The 20375-nt window shown below is 55.1% G+C and overlaps 1 protein-coding gene and 1 pseudogene across 4 annotated transcripts; both read left to right on the top strand.

Moving 5' to 3' along the window:
- Positions 1–1724: 1724 nt before the first annotated feature.
- LOC118677758 lies at positions 1725–1880 on the top strand (annotated as a pseudogene).
- A 7078-nt stretch (positions 1881–8958) lies between these two features.
- KLHL21 (kelch like family member 21) lies at positions 8959–19829 on the top strand. Of its 4 annotated transcripts, none has more exons than XM_036348235.1 (4): positions 8959–10063; positions 12588–12993; positions 16550–16622; positions 17167–17315. In XM_036348235.1, the coding sequence occupies exons 1-4, from the start codon at positions 9043–9045 to the stop codon at positions 17167–17169; spliced, it is 1503 nt and encodes a 500-aa protein (XP_036204128.1). In that variant the 5' UTR covers positions 8959–9042; the 3' UTR covers positions 17170–17315. The 4 variants fall into 4 exon arrangements, with proteins under 4 accessions (XP_036204128.1, XP_036204127.1, XP_036204126.1 ...); XM_036348234.1 differs by lacking the exon at positions 17167–17315 and adding an exon at positions 16934–17160; XM_036348231.1 differs by lacking the exon at positions 17167–17315 and adding an exon at positions 17783–19829 and having other exon boundaries at positions 8962–10063.
- Positions 19830–20375: the final 546 nt, after the last annotated feature.

The following is a 20375-nucleotide window of genomic DNA, read 5'->3' as shown; positions in this document are numbered from 1 at the left end:
ATATTTAATCGATGCGTTTGCGGGGCGAGTGCCGCGACGCCGCGGATTTCACAACTTTGATGTTGGAGGTGGGTTGACGGTGAGCGCCTTGTTGAACATTAACTCCTCTGAGCAACTCACCGGGAGGAGGCCTGGCATTCTTTAACGTTTTCGAAGGAAAAATCTATATGCCCACGGCTCGGTAGCATATTCCGTAGCTCCGAAGACAAACGCTGTTGAGGAGGAGCAGCGTGACACTGTGAGTGTCGGTCAGAAAGCTGCCTTTCCGATCACTGAAGCAGAATGGTGGCCGGAAGAGCCCCTGGAAGATAAGGTTACTCCGGGAGGGAGTGGGTGCTGGTCGGGTGGCTCTTGCTGGTTAGGTGCTCACGAGAATTCTGATTTAGTGGTTAAGGGGCCGGGTTTATTTTAGAAATACTACTTTCTTGAGCCTCCGTTTCCTAAGCTATAAAAATTTCAGGGTCGTGCTGACCTCAGTAGGTGGTAGTTTACTATTGTTTTTTAACGTTATTTCAGCAATATCTTGGCAGATTGGAGAGCTCCCCGGAGGTGATAAGGAACAGGTACGGGGCGCCTTACAAAGCTGGTCAGATAGCAATAGACATTGGGCTTGGTCTGCGGAAACAACATTGACAACTTTTTTTTTAACTTTACAAAAAGCATAAAAGGCTTTTGTTATTTGTAGCACAGGCACAATTATTTAAAGTCAATAAACTTTTATTTGAGGAATTTCACATGTTCTGCGTCCTTCCACTGCCTTCGTTCCTCTTGAGTTTGAGTTTTCGTCGCCTTGATCCCTCTTTCCAGTCCAGTTGTCATTTCTGTCAGTCCACTGAGAGAGCTGTCACCTTCCTGGGATGTCGCCGGATTTGAACATTGGCTGACCACCATGGCCAGAGCAGATGTCGCGAGCCCAGCCAGTGTTGCCCAGGGTCAGGTTCACCAGCAGCAACCTGGTTGGCCTAAGTAAGAAAGGGCCAAGAAGGATGCTATCCTGTTGGTAGTTTAAAGGTACAAATACCGAAATCCAGAGGAAAGAAAAGGGAATTTTTTTATTATTATTATTCTAGAGAAGAGGCAGGGAGAGGGAGAGAAACATTGATTGGTCACCTCAGGTACCCAATCCGGTTGTGTGCCCTGACCAGGAATCGAACCCGCCACCCTTTGGTGCATGGTACGATGCTCCAACCAAACTGAGCCACACCAGCCAGGGCACAAAGGGAATTTTTTTTAGCTGATCACTATTCCCTATGAAACCATTTTTTACAATATACACATTAACACACCGCCTCCATTAAGAAACTGAAATAAAGAACTTGTTCATAATAATGACGGATGACAGGCAAAACAGCCTAGAATTCAGGGACCACTCAGTCACACCAAGGAAAGAAAACCCCAAACTCAGATTGTTTCACAGGACACTGATCACTCTTGCTCAGTAGGTATCCGATAGCTACTTCCTGATGTTCTCAGTAAACAGTAGTTCTTAGCGCGTGGCCGTGACCAGGGCTGCCTGCTCCTCTCCCTGCCTGACACTCAAGGGCAGCGATTTTCAGCCTTTTTCGTTTTATGGCGCACATAAGCTACTGAAATTCTGTGGTACACCCAAAAAATATATTTTTTGTCGATCTGACAAGAAGTAATAGGTATAATTCTGATGCATTCACACCGGACAGCTATTACAGTATTGGCCGTTGTCACTTTTTAAAAAATACATTTTTTTTATCGCTTCTCGGCCTTTTGGCTAAGATCAAGTGTAAAAAATACATTTTTTTATTGATTTTTATAGAGGGGGGGAGAGAGAGATGATGTTTCAATGTGAGAGTGAAACATCAATTAGCTGCCTCCTGCACCCCTCCTTTTCCCCCCCTCAACACACACACACACACACACACACACACACACACACACGTACCAGGGATGGAACCTGCAACCTGGGCATGTGCCCAGACCAGGAATCCAACTGGCAACCCTTTGGTGCACTGGATGACACCCAACCAGCTGAGCCACACCAGCCAGGGCTATTGTTCCTTTTTTGACGTCTAAGAGAAAAGAGATCGGTGCCCCTGACTAAATAGGTAATTGCATGTTTTGTTTTGTTTTTACTATGTATTTGGTTTTCTTAATTTTATTTTACTTTTTTAAATATATTTTATTGATTTTTTACAGAGAGGAAGGGAGAGGGATAGAGAGTCAGAAACATCGATGAAAGAAACATCGATCAGCCACCTCCCACACACTCCCCACCGGGGATGTGCCCGTAACCAAGGCACATGGCCCTGACCGGAATCAAACCCGGGACCCTTGAGTCCGCAGGCTGACGCTCTGTCCACTGAGCCAAACCGGTTAGGGCTGATTTTTATTTTATTTTTTAATTGATTTTTAGAGAGAGGAAGGGAGAGGAAGATGGAAACATCGATTGGTTGCCTCCTGCACGCCCCCTACCAGGGATCAGGCCCTGGCCTAGAAATGAACTGGTGACTTCTCGGTGCATGGGAAGACGCTCAGCCAATGGAGCCACACCAGCCAGGGCAGGCATGGCATGTTTTAAAAATCCTTGCGGCACACCAGTGTGCCGTGGCGCATCGGCTGAAAATTGCTGCTCTAGTGAAATAGAAAACTTCATGGAGAAGGACCTTCTTTGTCTCTCCTTCCTTTGATTTCCTTTGGAAATGTCACCCTTTGGAGAAGGTATAGAATTAATACCGCCCTGGCTGGTTTGGCTCAGAGCGTTGGCCTGCGGACTGCAGGGTCCCGGCTTCGATTCCAGTCAAGGGCACCTGCCTTAGTTTCTGGTTGGAGTGCAGGAGGCAGCCGATCGATGATTTTCTCTCATTGATGTTTCTGTCTCCCTCCCTCTCTGAAATTAAAATACACATACGTATTAAAAAATGTTTTGGGTTTTTTTTAAATATATTTTATTGATTTTTTACAGAGAGGAAGGGAGAGAGAGAGAAGCATCGATGAGAGAGAAACATCGATCAGCTGCCTCCTGCACATCTCCTACTGGGAATGTGCCCGCAACCCAGGTACATGCCCTTGACCAGAATTGAACCTGGGACCTTTCAGTCCGCAGGCCAACGCTCTATCCACTGAGCCAAACAGGTTTCGGCTAAAAAATGTTTTTTAAAAAAGAATTAATGCTTACCATCCAGTCCCTAAGCTCAAAAAAAGGACTATAACCAGTAATTGACTGAACCGCAATGGCATAAAGTGTAACTGTGGCTAATGAAGCTGATTCTCTCGGTATGACAGGCGTGGTGTCTTCAGTATCTTGTTTATTTCTCAGGGACGCTGCCCTGCTCCTGGGCTCCGGGGCAACTCCAGAATTCCAGGATTCACGCAAGAGCATGCGCCACAGTAGCCAGATCCTTGGAGTTTGCGATTTTTGTTTGTTTGGTTTTTGCTTTAAAAAAAATTACACCTCCTGCTGAATGCTAAGTCTCAGATGATTATAGTTAGGAAAGAGGAAGAAAAAAGCCAACATTAGTGCAGGTTGTGACAAGTTTAAAAATACTGAGAATACCATGGTTTCCCAGTAAGTAACTTGAGAATGTAGTTATTTTAATTGGGTTTCCAAACATAGCTTCACCTTCCTAAATCTCACTAGCGACGCTACATTCATTGGGGAACACTCAGGGAAGGTTTCTGCCTCCCACTTTAACTCTGTGTTTGAGTGTGGGTATGAACATGACCAAGGGTTTATTTTTCCTAAAATTATTTTCTGGTGTTTCAGCTTTTTGTTCATTTTTCTTTTTTTTTTTTCCTTTTTTTTTTTTTTTTTTTTTAGAGAGAAAGAGAGAAGGGAACAAGAAAGAGAAACATGGACTTTCTTGTTCCACTCAGTTACGAATTCATTGGTTGATTCTTGTATGTGCCCTGACCAGGATTGAACCCTCAACCTTGGCATATGGGGACAATGCTCTAACCCAGTGGTCGGCAAACCGCGGCTCGCGAGCCACATGGGGCCCTTTGGCCCCTTGATTGTGGCTCTTCCACAAAATACCACGTGCAGGTGCGCACGTACAGTGCGAAGTTGACTTAAAACTGTAAGTAAAGTTTATTAAGTTAATTTTAGGGAACGTTGTGGAGTGAAAGAAGATGTAGTGTCGAGGATGGAGAAAGGTGTGTTGAGATGGTTTGGACATATAGAGAGGATGAACGAAAGGAGACAGACGAAACAAGTACACAAGACGAGGGTGGATGGGAGAGTTGGAAGGGACCGACCTCAGCGAACGTACCTCAATCAGATTGAGGACGTTTTTAGCAAAGGCCAGCCTAGGAGTACCCTAATTAAGTTAATAACAAGGTACCTACCTAGATAGTTTAAGTTTTAAAAATTTGGCTCTCAAAAGAAATTTCAATCGTTGTACTGTTGATATTTGGCTCTGTTGACTAATGAGTTTGCCGACCACTGCTCTAACCAGCTGAGCTACTGGCAGGACTTAATAGTATATTCTTATGGAATTTTTTTTTCTACCCTCAGTTTTCTGCTTTTCTCACTTGCATTTCCAGGAGAGGAAAAGAATGAAAACTCATTGAAATATTTCAACTTTTAGTACCTTGACTACTGTATTAATATAACTTAAGACCATTACTAGCACCCTCTCCCCAGGGAGCACGCCCATGCCATCCCCTACCCCCCCCCCCCAGGCACATATCCCCTAACCTCTAAGGGACCCCATGAGACTTACAACCAGGGGAGCTATGGAGCTATGGGGGGTTCTGGAAGGGCAGCTAATCCTGGGGTAACCCCCGAACCTGTCTGCAAGGCCCCCTTTTCTCGAACTTCCTAGTGAGCTAAAGCAGCCCAGCCTAAGCTCTCCTGTGGCTTCTTCTATGCCCTTCCTGTTTCACTGCCCGAAGTGTGTTTTTGCTACAGTCAATAAATTCTTGCTTACTTTTACAATAAATAAGTAACCCTAGCCGGTTTTGCCCAGTGGGTAGAGCATTGGCCTGCAGACCAAAGGGTCCCCCAGGTTGGATCCCAGTCAAGGGGCACGTCCAGTTGCAGGTTGCAGGCTCCTTCCTGGCCTGGAGTCTGGCCATCTGGTTGGGGCTCATGCAGGAGGCAACCAATTGATATGTTTCTCACACATCCATGTTTCTCTCTGTCCTTCCCTCTCTCTTCCACTCTCTCTAAAAATCAATGGAAAAATATCCTAGGGTGAGGTTAAAAAAAAAAAAAAAAACCTATATAATAAAAGGATAATATGCAAATTGACCCTAACGGCAGACCAACCACTGGACCAGTCACTATGAGGCACACTGACCACCTCGTGGTCCCTTTCCCCCAGCTGGCACCGATCACCCGATGGCAAACAGGGACCTGGGGGTGGGGGGCGGGGCTGGCTCGGGCAGCTGGGGAAGATGGCCCTGATCTCAAGCCAGGCCTAGGGATTGTACCTGAGCACAAATTTCGTGCGCCGGTCCTCTAGTAAATAAATAAAACCATTAATAAATAACTCCTAAATTATATACTGTCAACTTTTCTTATACTGAGGAAAGTAACCTATGCATAGAAAAATCAAGTGCATTTCTTTTTCATTTAATATATTTTTATTGATTTTCAGAGAGGAAGGGAGATAGAAACATCAATGATAAGAGAGAGAGAAAGCGACAGTAATCGGCTGTCTCCTGCACAGCCCCCTACTGGGGATTAAGCCCACAACCTGGGCATGGGCCCTTGACCAGAATGGAACCCGGGACCCTTCAGTCCGCAGGCCAATGTTCTAGCTATTGAGCCAAACCAGCTAGGTAGGGCTTAAATGCATTTCTTGTGTTATGGTTCATACAGGAAAAATATAAAGATCAATAACAACACTGTATGCCAAACACTTTAAATATTTTCGCTTATAGTATCTCATTTGCATATAATAATGCACTTAATGGATAGAGAATACTATAAAATTCCTTAGAGAAAAAAGTTTATATATAGTAAGTGTGTTACACTCCACACCATAGGCAGCCCAGAATCAGGAAAAAAAAATGCGTGTCTAATAGGAAAAAAAGGTGCAATCTCTTTTTGACTAAATGCTAAGGTATGTGTTCTCAAATGTTCCCAAAGGAAAAGAAAGAAAAAATAACAGCAGCTTTTAAAATAATCTCAGTCACTTCTTGTCCTGCCTGCCTAAAATTAGAATTTAAATATCTCCGGGTCAGGGCACATATAGGAGTCAACTGGTGGGTACATGAATGAGTGGAACAACAAATCAGTGTTTCTCTCTCTCCCTTCTTTTCTCTAAAATCAAATAAAATTTTAAAAATAAATATCAAAATTAAGTAGTTTAAGTTTTTTAAACTTAATAGCACCATCTTTTGTTAAATTACAGTATGATAAAGAAGTCCCTTAGGCAAAGATGATTTTCCTCATTTTAGAAAGGGTAAACTTTCATGGCTGAAGTTTAACCGTTAAAGACAAACATTTTCCCACCAACTATCGCTTGTGCCAATTATTTTTCAGTAAAGCTGGAAAGAATCACCCTGGCCGGTGTGACTCAGTTGTTTTGGCATCATCCTGTGCACCAAACGGTTGCTGGTTTGATTCCCGTCAGGGCACATGCCTAGGTTGCAGGCTTGATCCCCAGTAGGGAGCATACAGGAATACTGGAGGCAACTGATGGATGTTTCTCTCTCACATCAATGTTTCTCCCTCTCGCCCTTCCTCTCTCTCTAAAAATCAATTTTAAAATCTTAAGGAAAAAAAAACCTGGAAAAAAACAAAACTATTGCTTGTGTGGCAAGTGTTAACATCTTCCCCACCAAACAATACTAGCAGTAGTGTTCCACCCCTGCCAGGGTGTTGGGTGCTATCTGAACAATGTACGTCCCCTTAATACAGTTTGGTGACTGTATCTGCCACACTGTCATACGGCAATGAAGGAATTTCTCACATTCCCGTGATGAACTTAGGAGATGGATGAGATAGAAAAAAAAAAATCACAAAACTAAATAGCATACCTGGGTTGGTAGATTATTGAAAATTCCAAACAGCTGATAAGACTAAATCTGTTCCTTTCTTTTCTAACCACATTCATTTATTGACTTAGATATACCCACCTGGTTTCAAATCCTTGTCTCATAGGTCTGAGATATTAATAATATAGCCCCCCCCAATAACTGAATTTTTAAATTTTATTTTGAACTCGTATTCTTTCTTTAATACACAGGTTATATATTTAGCACAGAAGTAGAGAATGCAGGCAAGCAAGAACTACAAACCTAACCCCCTAGAGAAAGTGTTACCTTCACAATGTTTTTGTAAGCAGCTGAACATAACCAATTGGGTCCTATGGTGGGTAACCTTTTTCACTTGATCCTATAGCATGGACATCTTTCCATTTCAATAAATACCTACATTATTCTTCACCGTAAGACTCAAACATGATTTGCCGAAATAACCCGTAACTGGACTCAGTTCTTAACAACAGACACATGACTGGTTTCTGAAAGATCTGATTTATGCAAGGTGGGTGAGCTGTCTGACCTGCGGGACCTTAGTACTTTTCCCTACAAACATGCCACTTCCGGGCTACTCTGAGGTTTCTTGTCGCAACGCCTGTGCAAGGAGCGATTGGCCAGGCTCCTGGGCCCAGGAATGCTGCTGCCGCCGCTACTAGCTGTGTGAACAGTCCATCTATGGGCAACAGGCAGCGCGCGGCTACCTGACTGTTTCCTTACTCAGGCCTGAGCTTCCCCTGCTGAAAGTCAGGCCAGAAACATTCTCATGGCGGGGTGATGAGGGAGAGTCCGGAGAGGGGCGAGCCTGCAGCTCCCCGTTGCAGACAGGCAATGACAACAAGATGTCCAGGCGAACTAGGGATCTTGTCTAAAACTCAACCAAGCACACGTGAAAGGGGAAACGCGCTCCAAGTGAGGGAGCGTTTTCATCTGCTCATGTTGCAAACGCAGTCCTGCCTGGGACTGGATCTACTGGAACCAAAATAAGACGGATTCCTTTCTTAAATAAGACAGGTTTCTCTTTCCGGCACCCGACAAGTGACTCTGACCCTTCGGAACGGGCACATTCCTGGTTTTAAGGCAGGAATTTTATTGTCTGACCTTGAGCTGAATGCACTGCCCCCGGGGCCCCGCGTGTCCCCTTTTGGAACAGGAAAACGGCTTTTTCTCCCTCCGGAATTGTTTTCTGGTGCTTTCGTTTTTTTGTTCAGTTTAATAGTACACCCTAAGGACTTACTCCTACCCTCCGTCTTCTGCCTTCCCCACGTCCACGGCCAGGGGAGGAGGCAGGGGGCCCGGGTGTCCAGGGTGACCAAACCCAGAGCAGGCCAGCCCCCTTCGGAGCGCCGCTCCGGAGCCGGAGTCTGAATCGGAAACTGAAACTGCGCCGCGATGCTGACGAAAGTTAATGACCGCGTGAGTCAAGTGTGAAACTCCCGCAGGAACGCAGCCCAGCGGATTCCTGGCGTCGGGCCCCGAAGAATGCGCCAAGAAGCAAAGCCACCTCAAACCGTGCAGTTGTTCTTGCTTTGGGCCCCCGCTGTAAAGATCCCGCTGCTTGAAAATGTCCCCATGGCGGGGTCAACTAGCAGCCCTCAGAACTAGTGACACGAAAAAATAAAAGAGCCATTGTGCGGAGCAGCCCGGGGCTGGGGGCGGGCGCAGTGCGGAGTCTGGCGCGAAACGGAGGGATAGTTTGGGCGCCGCGCTCGCCCCCGCCGGGTGGTGATCAGCAGCCGGGCCCGGTGGGTCGTGGGCAGGGCCGCCCGCGGAGAGAACGCTGGTCACCCGCCGTCCCGGCCCGGGCGGCGGCGCGAGGCCGCAGGAAGCCCCGGAAGGGCGGCGAGGGGACGTGCGCGGGCGGCGGTGACTCAGCCGGGCGCGCGGGGGCGGGGCGGGGCGGGGCCCGAGGGGTTAAGTGGGCGGGGCCGGCGGCGCCCCGCCCCCTCCCGGGCCGGCCCCCCGGAGGCCGCCACGCCCGGCCGTATTTATAGCAGCTGCGCCGGCCGCGCCGCGTCTCTCCCGCTGGCCCCGGCCGCGGCCTACCCCGGTAGCGCGTCCCGGCCCCGCAGCGAAGGCGCCATGGAGCGGCCGGCGCCCCTGGCCGTGCTGCCCTTCTCGGACCCCGCGCACGCGCTGAGCCTGCTGCGCGGCCTGAGCCAGCTGCGCGCCGAGCGCAAGTTCCTGGACGTGACCCTGGAGGCGGCGGGCGGGCGCGACTTCCCGGCGCACCGCGCCGTGCTGGCGGCCGCCAGCCCCTACTTCCGCGCCATGTTCGCCGGGCAGCTGCGCGAGAGCCGCGCCGAGCGGGTGCGCCTGCACGGGGTGCCGCCCGACATGCTGCAGCTGCTGCTCGACTTCAGCTACACGGGCCGCGTGGCCGTGAGCGGCGACAACGCCGAGCCGCTGCTGCGCGCCGCCGACCTGCTGCAGTTCCCGGCCGTGAAGGAGGCGTGCGGCGCCTTCCTGCAGCAGCAGCTCGACCTGGCCAACTGCCTGGACATGCAGGACTTCGCCGAGGCCTTCAGCTGCGTGGGGCTGGCGAACGCGGCGCAGCGCTTCATCCTGCGCCACGTGGGCGAGCTGGGCGCCGAGCAGCTGGAGCGGCTGCCGCTGGCGCGCCTGCTGCGCTACCTGCGCGACGACGGGCTGTGCGTCCCCAAGGAGGAGGCCGCCTACCAGCTGGCGCTGCGCTGGGTGCGCGCCGACCCGCCCCGCCGCGCCGCGCACTGGCCGCAGCTGCTGGAGGCCGTGCGCCTGCCCTTCGTGCGCCGCTTCTACCTGCTGGCGCACGTGGAGGCCGAGCCGCTGGTGGCCTGCTGCCCGCCCTGCCTGCGCCTGCTGCGCGAGGCGCGCGACTTCCAGGCGGCGCGCTACGACCGCCACGACCGCGGGCCCTGCCCCCGCATGCGCCCGCGCCCCTCCACCGGCCTCGCCGAGATCCTCGTGCTCGTGGGCGGCTGCGACCAGGACTGCGACGAGTTGGTCACCGTCGACTGCTACAACCCGCAGACGGGCCAGTGGCGCTACCTGGCCGAGTTCCCAGACCACCTGGGCGGGGGCTACAGCATCGTGGCGCTTGGCAACGACATCTACGTGACGGGTGAGTGGGCTGGTCGGGAGGACTCCGAGCCGGCCGACCCCGCGGCAGGGGTCTCTGGGGTTGGCCTCCTGCGCCCCTGCGGGAGCAAGTCTACCTTATCGAGAAACCCACCGAACCTGGGCCCGCGCCCAGCGGTCACTTCAGCCCCTCGAGCTGGACTGCGGTTCTCTTCTAAGCCGGTACTTTCAGCCTAGAAGAAGGGCCTCTTGTGTGAGCGGGACACAGCTGTTTGTGGGTGTCTGTCCCGCGCTGCGGGGCCTGTCTGGGAGCCCACTCTTTTCCCCAGGAAGTGCCACTCCCCCCATTTGGTTGGGAGATACCCGGGCATTCACCCCGCACAGTGGGTGCTTTCTCTTCTCCCTAGGGAATCCAGCGACAGGCCTGGGGCCGACGCCCTGTGACACCTCCATTGCCCCGTCCTGGGGATTTCTCCGGGCCCAGCCTCCAAGGCCGCTGAGGCTCCATTTGGTCACCCTTGACTAGGCTCCCTTGGCCTTGCACCTGGGCTGGCTGTGGGTCACATGGTGTTTAGGCTGCTGTCTGCCCAATGACTGTAAACACAGTCACATGCTGAGAGGTTTTCTTCCAGTTACTTGGCTCAAACCCCAAAACACTGCCGAGTCACGCTGGGCGGGTCCACATTGGGCTTCTCCCAAATTTTTTATTGAGGATAAATCTTGGCTCCAGCAGGAGGCTACCTCCTTCCGTGGGGTGAGGAGGGGTGGTCTCCGCGAGGACTATATAAGGAAAGAAGCCGGCTGGGTGTGCACTCCGCCCGCCGAGGCCTGGGATCCCTCGGTGAGGCCGTGGGCTGGGCCTGGCACACGGGAGAAAGTCAGCTCTGAGACGGCCAGTGTCCCTGCCGGGCCCTGAGCTGACAAGTGGGAGGCATCCCGGCCTGAGGACACTCCACTCCGTGGCCACAGCTTCCTGACCTGCAGCTCGGGGTCCAGCCTCTGCTGCCATCTCCCCTGCAGCTCGGGGTCCAGCCTCTGCTGCCATCTCCCAGAATCAGCCTCTTTGCAATCTGAGGTTGGCCCTGCGTTGGGGAACCGTGCCCCCCACCCACGCCTGGCGGGGGAACTCCCTCCCCAAAGTGGTCAGACTGGCCTACCTCCGCACACCCTGCCTACATGCCCCAGCTGAGCAGCTAATCCTCTGGGTGTAGACAGGTGGCGGTCATTCCGAGCAGCTGCCTGTCGGGAATTTCACGGGAGAGAGAGCGCCTCAGCTGCCTCCGGCACACAGCTCTCCCTTAGAAGGAAGAAGGCCTGCCGCACGCGGACGCATTTACCCTACTTGTTTTCTCCCTTTAAAAAGCTCAGGGCCACGGGCCGGATAGAATGTCCTGTCTGCTCTGCCTGTGGCGCCAGCCTCGGGGGCAGGGAACGCAGCCTCTGGGTCCTGGGGTCCCTCCACCCTGGGGTCCCTCTACCCTGGGGTCAGGCGAGGTCCTGGGTCCTGGGTGGACTCGTTTACGTCATGATTACAGTCAGCACCGTAGGGCTTTGATGTTTTCTATTTCAGTTCTTTTTGCTTTGTTTTGTTTTGTTTTTACAATATATTTTTTTGATTTTTCACAGAGCGGAAGGGAGAGGGATAGAGAGTTAGAAACATCAATGAGAGAGGAACATCGATCAGCTGCCTCCTGCACACTCCCTACTGGGGATGTGCCTCCAACCAAGGTACATGCCCCTGACGGGAATGGAACCTGGGACCTTTCAGTCCGCAGGCCGCCGCTCTACCCACCGAGCCACACCGGTCAGGGCCCAGTTCTTTTTTGAAATGTAGGCAGAACTGAGTATGTGTGTACTGGGTGGGGAAAAGTAGGTTTACAGTTGTCTGCGTGTGAAAGTTTATTCTCGTCGTTATTTATTAGTTCTTGTGTTGGAAAGCAGATACAACTGTAAACCCACTTTTGCCCCGCCCTGTGTCTGTACAAGTTGATGACTTTTTCCTAAATCAGGAACTGGAGCTGGAAGTCCACTCGGGCGTGACGTTGCGTGTTAGGTCTCCTGCTGCGGCATGAAGTGGGTTTCCTCTCCGCTGTTTCTGCACGGCCTTGCTTAGGGGGTGGCCAGGCAGCCTGGACTCTGGTGAACAAGCCCCTGTGCACCCCACTCCCGTGCCGTGTCCCCAGGAGGACCGGCTCAGACCTGATGCCCTGGTCCAGTTGAGGTGCTTGATGTGTACGTGGGGTCCAGACCCAGGTTGTTTACTTAGAATCGTGGCCCCAGGGCCTTTGCTCGGCCGCAGAGATTTGGCGGTGTTTTTGTGGCATGAAGCCCGGCCGTCGCGTCTCAGGGGCAGTGAGCAGTGGTCAGCGTCTGCATTGCTTGAGCCGCAGCAGGGAGCCCCTGGCCTGGGCATTTACAGTGCAGGAGGGCGTGTGTTTACATCAAAGCCTGGGAGGTTCATTCCTCCCCTGGAGATGCCCTCTGGGGAGTTCGGGAAGGCGTAGGTGGGTGACTCACCCCAGCGGGCAGGGGGCAGGGACTGACTTCTGCTGTGCGTGTCCTGGCAGGTGGGTCCGATGGCTCCAGGCTGTACGACTGCGTGTGGAGGTACAACTCGAGCGTGAACGAGTGGACGGAGGTGGCGCCCATGCTCAAGGCCCGCGAGTACCACAGCTCCTCCGTGCTGGACGGGCTGCTGTACGTGGTGGCCGCGGACAGCACGGAGCGCTACGACCACACCACCGACTCCTGGGAGGCCCTGCAGCCCATGACCTACCCCATGGACAACTGCTCCACCACGGCCTGCCGCGGCCGGCTCTACGCCATCGGCTCACTGGCCGGCAAGGAGACCATGGTGATGCAGTGCTACGACCCGGACACGGACCTGTGGTCGCTAGTGGCCTGTGGCCAGCTTCCGCCCTGGTCATTTGCCCCCAAGACAGTGACTCTGAACGGACTCATGTATTTCATCAGGTGAGTCCCAGGGGCCAAGGCCACGGCGCGATCGCACCAGGCCCCGTGCGAAGCGCATCGTCCCTGTTCTCGCCACATGGACGAGGCCGGGTTGGGGTCCAGGGCTGGTCTTTCTGACCCGCAGCCTCTGCTCTGACGGCAGCTTCTGGGGCTTCCAGGTTTTCGTAGTGGAGGGGTGTGGTGGAGCGAGGTCCTTCCAGGGACCTTCTGGGCACTAAATGAAAGGAGCCCTTTGCCTGGACTCGCACCTGGGGGAGCCCCGAAGCCCCGGCTATTCCCGCACGGCCTTCGCTGGAAGGACCCTGACCATCTGAGAGGGGTTCTGAATCTTAAACCAGGGGATGCTATGTGGACACTCGAGACTTTGGGGAAGGTGTGGTCTTGACAGAACGACCCTTTGCTCACCGAGCAGAGTGTCCACCCCACTCAGGCAGGTGGGGGCCTGCCTCCAGGTGCCAGGGGCCAGGTGGCTGGACTGCCCGCCCCCTCGTCTGTGTCCAGTGTGTGTCTCCGGTTCTGGGTCTGTCCCCTCCCCTGGCCTGGCACCGGGAGGGCCCATGACTTTGGCCTAACGAATGCTGTTGTCCAAGGTCCAGCAGCCGCTCTGGATGGGAGGGAGCTGGTACAGAGCGGGCTGCTGCCTGTGGGGATGACGACAGTGGGAGCGCACGCTGGGGGCTGGGGCCTGGACTCGCCGAGCGCTGTGCCGCCTGCTTCCTGGGCCGGGCCTTTGCATGGTTGGCCTCCATGAGGAGGGGGCCCCATCGTCGTCCGTTTTCACAGGTGGCGAAAGGCCTGCAGGGGTGGGGGACTTCCTGCCACAGGCCTCCCGTGGTCGCACCAGGTGTGAACCGAGGATGCCCAGGTCCCCGTGTGGAGCCACTGCAGCGTGGCAGCACCCACAGGTCTCGGCAACTAGTCACAGCCACGTGCCACCGCCTAATGGGCATCCCGGCGCCAGCACCCCCTGCCCGCTGCGCACAGCCTCTGTGAGCTGTGTCCCTGCTGCTCCCTCCCTGGCCTGGAGCCGTCCTGCACACACGGACCAGGAGGGAAGGGGACGGTATGAACAGCACGCCCCTGTGTCCCCTGTCCCCTGTCCCCCTTCGGGCTGGGGCTTTGAATTGGGAGCCTCAGACGCTCCCCCCACCCCCAAGCCTTGAACCATCTGAGCTGCCACTCCCTTCTCCCCGGGCTTTCCGATGAGCACATTCAGGCAGGTGGCCTTGCTTGCACGTGGCCGAGGGGCCAGGCATCTCCATGAGCAGGAGCCTGGGGGCGGCTCTGAGAAAGCCCTGGAATGTCGCCAGCCCCGGGTCCTCTTACAGACACATCTGACCCCTCCCCCAGCTCTCCCTCCCCGAAGTCGGGGTGGGTGTCTTCCGAGGGGTGGAGAGGCTATAAATACAACTTATCAGCGTGCCAGCCTCGCAGGCTCTCCAGGCTGCGTGCCTTTGAGAATGTCCTCCGCCCCGTGGTCCCAGGGCAAGGTGTGCCCAAGGCCGGGTCTGCGAGCTCCTCCTGGTCTCAGTCACTTGTCGTTACCCAAACGCCCCACGTGGGTGCCTCCACATTGTTAGCCTTTGTAAGGGTTTACCTAAGTGGCGGGCGGGGGGCAGCTCTGTCCCCCAGCCCCAGCCCAGCTGAGAGAGTGAGTGGTCAGGAAAGGCAGCCGGTTGTCCTCGGGTCCGGCCGTGACTCACCTGAGTGCAGGCAGCGCCTGGTCTGATGCACTTGAATGTTGGTCACAGAGCCACCCTGTCATGCCCTTTGGTGCCCCATGAACCACATGCCCCCTGCTCGGAACGCCACCCATGGGGCAGCTCCTGAAGGTGTCTTCCCAGGTAGGTGGCTGCCGTGTCGGGGCGCATCCCATGCCTGCTCCTGTCCTTGCTGTGAGCGTGAGCCCCCCTAGTGGCCCCCCCAGCCGTGTCGACCTTGGTCCCCATTTAAGCGGCTCCTTGGCTGGGGCCCTGCAGAGGAAGGGCCTGGCAACACTGTCCCGCCTGGTCCCGTCTGGCTGCAGGGTGTGCGTTCCTGCTCGGGGCGGACAGCCCGCTGGCTCCAGGATTAATTACCAGGGTATGTACGGGCCACAAAGTAGGAATGGCTTTTGCATTTTGAAATAACTTGAGAGGGAAAATCAAAGCTATTTTGTTTGTTTTTAACTATTTTTCTATTCATTTCAGAGAGGAAGGGAGAGGGAGAGAGAAACATAGACATCAGTTGGCTGCCTCCTGCGCACCCCCTATGGGGATCGAGCCCGAACCCGGGTATGTGCCCTGACTGGTGCCTGGGTCAGTGCTCAACCACTGCGCCACACCGGCCGGGCAAGAGTACCGTTTTCTGACATGTGAAAAGTGTGAAATGGCAGACTTCTGGGATCCATGAGTAAGCTTGATTGGAACCAGCCAGCCCTTCTTTACAGGTCCCCTTGGCTGCTAGTGCAGGGCCTCACACACTCACTGTCTGGCCCACCTGCCGACGCCTTGTCTGCGGTCATTCTGTTATTTTGGGGAGAGTCTTTGCTTTTCAAGGCTGTGCCTTGGAGCCTTAAATAAGGGTGACCCCAAGGGGAAGGGTAGCTCGGGGGCACCTTCCTTCCTGTAGCCGTGGTTACTCTGCTGTGCACTGAGGACGCACAGTGCACGGGGTGGGGTAGGGCTGACAGCAGAGGTGAGGCAGTGGTCGAGGATCGGTCCAGGCTGCGTGGGGGTGCGCGATAGGGTGGTCGGCCACGGAAGACTGTCCTGAAGAGGTGGCCCAAGTCCAAGTCGGAAGGACGAGTAGGAGGCGGGTGGGAAGAACCCCGATAAGTTCAAGATCTGAAGCCAGTGTGGCTGCAGCGAGGGGAGGGCAGTGGGTTCGTGCTGGGTGCTGGGTGCTGGGGGAAAGGGTCAGGCACCTGAGGGTTTAGGGAGGAAGGCTGGCTTCTGGCCTCAGAACCCAGGCCAGAGGTGGGGGTAGGGCCTGAAATCAGGGCTAGAGTCCAACTAGGTAATTATAAATATGTCTCTTTTCTCTGTGGCCAGAGAGCGGTCTGGTTCCTGAGTAGGGGCGGCTGGGGGTTGAGAAAATGAAAGAAAGAGACAAAGAGGTGGAAGGAAAAAGCTGGGGCCGGGTGGGACCACTGTCCTCTGATGGAGACTGGGACAGGAACCCAGAGCCAATACAGCGTGTTTATTTTCTACAGAAAAAAACGGGAAGTTTCACTAAAAGTCAAGGCGAAGGAGATTATGTGCATTCTTGGGTGGGTTCGAGTCGTATTCATTCCCCGTGCTTGGCTGGATTTAGATAATGAAACCCTCCCCCTGGCACCTGGGCTGAAGGTCAGGCTGACAGCACTCCTGCCTTTTGGCAAAGCATGTTTCCAGGACTTTGCCAATGCCACTGGCTTCAGCTGCCAATAATTAAAGACATGCCCAAGTGCCTTCCCAGGCGCTCTCTACAGGTAATGGGCTGTCAGATGGCACCAAAGAAGTCCCCAAAGGTGAGGGGCTTGGAGGACCCTCCTCTGTAGTCTCCCCCACCCACTCTCCCCTCCTCCCCTCCACAGGGACGACTCCGCCGAGGTGGATGTGTATAACCCCACGAAGAACGAATGGGACAAGATCCCATCTATGAATCAGGTAAGTCTGCCTGCAGAGGAAGCACAGGCCGCCCTGAGTCACAGAGCGTACTGGGGAAGAGTGTCCCCCAGAGACCACACGTGCAAAGGCCCTGGGGCAGGGTGAGCCTGGTTCCTAGAACAAGGTCTCAGTTCAGTGTGGCTGGTGCCAGTGAGCAAGCTGACAACGGGGGACAAGGTCAGACAGGAGGTCTTTGGGGGCTGACCTTGGTAATGTACTTACTGAGCGCCTGCTGTGTGCTCTGAGCAGGGCACCCACACGGTGCTGGTGCTGTTGCCTGATCGGGTCTCCCCTTCTCTCTGCACATTGAGGAGTGAGGTGCCGAGCCGGATAGTGTCATGGAGCCAAGAGGCAGCGGCAGCATTTGGCCACTCGGGCAAATTTCCTTAGTCCCAGACCCACCTACCCACCTGCATCTTTTCTGTCTTCCTTAACATCTCCACACCTGCTCTCAGGTACCTCTGAGTGGCGCATGCCGCAGTTTACAACATCACAGCTTGACATCTTTATCCTTAAGAAATTAACTTTATGTTTTTCCCCAAAGTGAGCTACACATACTCATAGCAAACATGAGGAAGATCCCTAACTGGTTTGGCTCAGTGGATAGAGCGTCGGCCTGCGGACTGAAGGGTCCCAGGTTCGATTCCGGTCAAGGGCATGTACCTTGGTTGCAGGCACACCCCAGTAGGGAGTGTGCAGGAGGCAGCTGATCGATGTTTCTCTCTCATCGATGTTTTTAACTCTCTATCTCTCTCCCTTCCTCTCTGTAAAAAAAAAAAAAAAAATCAATAAAATATATTTTAAAAAAAACAAACAAAAAAAAAACACGAAGATGATGGCCCAGCGTGTGGCTCAGAGCTTAGTCCCGGGTCGTCCCAGAGGCTCAGTTCCCCGTCTGGAAGGTGGGAAGGCCGGTGCTGCTCCCAGGGAGACTCAGCCTCTGCAGCCCCCTGACCACCGCAGGGCTGGGCATGGAGCCCCTTTTCCGAGGTGGGGTGCAGGGAGGGTGCTGGCCGTCCTGGCTCCCAGCGTCACTTCCTGAAGTGTCGCGGCCGCCCCTCCTGAGGGTCCCAGGCGCCTTCTCCATGGAGAGGGACTGCGGGGGCTCTTGCCAGGCCCTGGCTACTGGCCGCCACTCACCTGTCGCCCTTGACCCACAGGTGCATGTGGGAGGCAGCCTGGCCGTCCTCGGAGGGAAGCTGTACGTCTCGGGCGGGTATGACAACACGTTTGAACTCTCGGATGTGGTGGAAGCCTATGACCCTGAGACTCGGGCCTGGAGCGTGGTGGGGCGGCTCCCGGAGCCCACCTTCTGGCACGGCAGCGTCAGCATCTTCCGCCAGTTCATGCCCCAGACGCCCTTGGGTGGACGTGGCTTTGAGCTAGACAGTAGCACCAGCGACATGGACGTGGGCCAGCCCCGGCGGCCACCGGAGCACCCCCAGGAGCTGCACTAGCCCCGGCCTGGCCCAGGGAGGGCCTCGATGCAGTAACCCAGCACCTCGGGGGCGGCGACCCCCTCCTTCGTGCCTGAGGACAGGTGGGGCTCACCAGGCGGAACCCGGCTCTTGGGCTGCCGAGCAAGCCTCAGGGTCCGACACTGGGACCCTCTGCATCTAGACCCAAGTCACAGCTGCGGCGCCAGTTGTGAACGGCCCTCCCTGGGCCCAGGAAGAGCTGCCTCCTCACCAATGCGTGTCTGGCTCCCACAGGCCACCACCCCTGCGCCCCCGCCTCCCCACTGTCACCCCCTTGCACCCACCTCCGGGGGAGGAGAGCCTCTGGGACATGAGTGGAGGGGGTCAGAGTGGCTGAGGCTGTCTTCCCGCAGGCCGCACTGGGGATCAGGCGGGCGAGGGCTGCATCCCGGCGCGCCGTCTGCCCGGATGAAGGGGGTTATGCACAGAAACATCCCCACGGGGATGGGCCTCCAGCAGCTGAGCTCAGACCAGGGGCATAGGGCGATGGGACTGGTGTGGCCTGGGAGGAGCCTGGGCCTGCTGAGCGTGTCTCCATGCGCCTGGGCTGAGCCTGATGTTGGTGTCCCTGCCCACCCACCCCACCAGCTGGCGTGTCCTCCTCTGCCCTCCGCCCTGGCTCAGAGGCCTCTCCAAGTTCGACCCAATGCAAGAGGGTAGAAGCCTGCAGGTGCAAGGGCGGGCTCCTTCCGGGAGGCGCTGGGAGCTGGTCTTCGAAGCCCAGCCAGGCGGACAGTGCCCTCGCCTGTGGTCAGGAATCCTGCCTCGGAAGCAGCCCCAGGCAGTGTGGCTTCGTGGTTGCTTGCAAGGTTTGAAAGGCAGTTTGGCCTTAAGAGGCGGTGGGAGCCAGGGCTAGTGATTTGTGATCTGTCCACAGGCCTCTGCAGGGTGGGGGTGGGGGTGGGATCCAGGAGGTCGGAGCCCCAGGGCTCGGCATGTTTCTCTGGTAGAGAGAGCATTTTCGTGGATTGCGTGGGCTTGTCCCTCAGGCCCCCGGCGCAGCTTTGCTGGAGTTGGTCTCCTGTCCAGTGAGGAAGGTATTTACATTTTCTCATGCGATAGAGATGTTTGCTGAGCGGCTATTTCCGTATGTTCTCACCGGCAGAAAGGGTTAGCGTCACTTCACAAATGCCACTGCAGACCCTTTCGTTGGCCGGTGGCACCGGTTCTGGGAGGAAGCCTGTGGCCTCCAGGGCCGCTGGCTGGGCCCTGCTGTGTGTGGTCATCGCGGGGGGTTAGATCTTGTGTTCCAGACACCTGCTGGGCGGCCACAGCTCACAGCCAGCCCTTGCCGTCCCCATGGGTCGTCCCCACTGTGAGTCAGGCACCGTGGGAGGGCATGTAGGGGTCTGGGCATCAGAACAAGCCTTCAGACATATGCTCCCTGCCCTGGGGCCCCCCCCAGCACGGGGTTCAGGCTGGGAAGCCCCACCACTTGCAGATGAATGTACACTGACTTGGGGACCGGGGTGGGACTGTGGGGTGCACACCCTGGTATCAGTCTCCAAGACACATTTAAGTTATGGGAGCTCGGGGATGGCCTTGAATGCTGACCTGACTACTCTGTATTTATGACTCTTGTCACCCTCCCGTCGGCACCCAGGGCCAGCCCCAGAGGGCGGGTGGGTGTGCGTATTTATTGTCTGTTCTGGAGGCAAATGTCACGTGCAGAATGCTGCAGTTTTAGGGCGCCTTCAATACTTTTTGAAATAAAAATGTTTCCTATACACTTGGTGTCATTGCCTTCACTCTGTTGGCACCTTGGGAGGCCACACGTGTGAGGCGGTCCGGTGCTGGGCAAGGGGCAGAGTGAGCCACGCCAGGGCTCATGCTAAGGCCAGGGGCAAAGTTTTCCAGGTCGTTTCTCATCTTGAATGACTACAAGGTGTGAAGTGGAGGAGACACCATGAGGTGTGAGGACTCAGCTGGCGTGTGTCCAGGCCCCACCTGCTGCTGTGGACCTCCCTGCCTGCCTGTGGGCACCCGCCCTCACCCCTCCCCCAGTCCAGCCTGATCCTCTCTGCAGTGGGTGAACCTGGGCCTGGGGGGGGGGGCGGTGCCCAGGAAGGACTGATTCCTGGGCCCAGAAGCACTCAGCTCTGCTGAAACGCAGGCCCTTCTGAACCCAAGGAAAAGGCCGGTGCCTGCGCCGGGAAGGGGCGTTTTGAGGCCATAGTTTGCCTTTTTAACACTCCTGCTGTACAGCTGTGAGGCAGCTCATAATCTGGTGTCAGTCATTGCACTTGAACTCATTGCCTGAGCTCCCCAGTGGTCA

Source organism: Myotis myotis, unplaced genomic scaffold, assembly GCF_014108235.1.
Source record: "Myotis myotis isolate mMyoMyo1 unplaced genomic scaffold, mMyoMyo1.p scaffold_m19_p_2, whole genome shotgun sequence".
In the NCBI taxonomy this organism is placed as follows: domain Eukaryota; kingdom Metazoa; phylum Chordata; class Mammalia; order Chiroptera; family Vespertilionidae; genus Myotis; species Myotis myotis.
This window is presented reverse-complemented; position numbering and strand designations above follow the sequence as displayed.

Excerpts from the sequence above, each read along its gene's own strand:
- KLHL21 (XM_036348231.1), top strand. The coding sequence starts at position 9,043 with ATGGAGCGGCCGGCGCCCCTGGCCGTGCTGCCCTTCTCGGACCCCGCG. Across the intron at positions 10,064-12,587 it reads CAACGACATCTACGTGACGG|GTGGGTCCGATGGCTCCAGG; the intron begins GTGAGTGGGCTG and ends GTGTCCTGGCAG. Across the intron at positions 12,994-16,549 it reads GGACTCATGTATTTCATCAG|GGACGACTCCGCCGAGGTGG; the intron begins GTGAGTCCCAGG and ends TCCCCTCCACAG.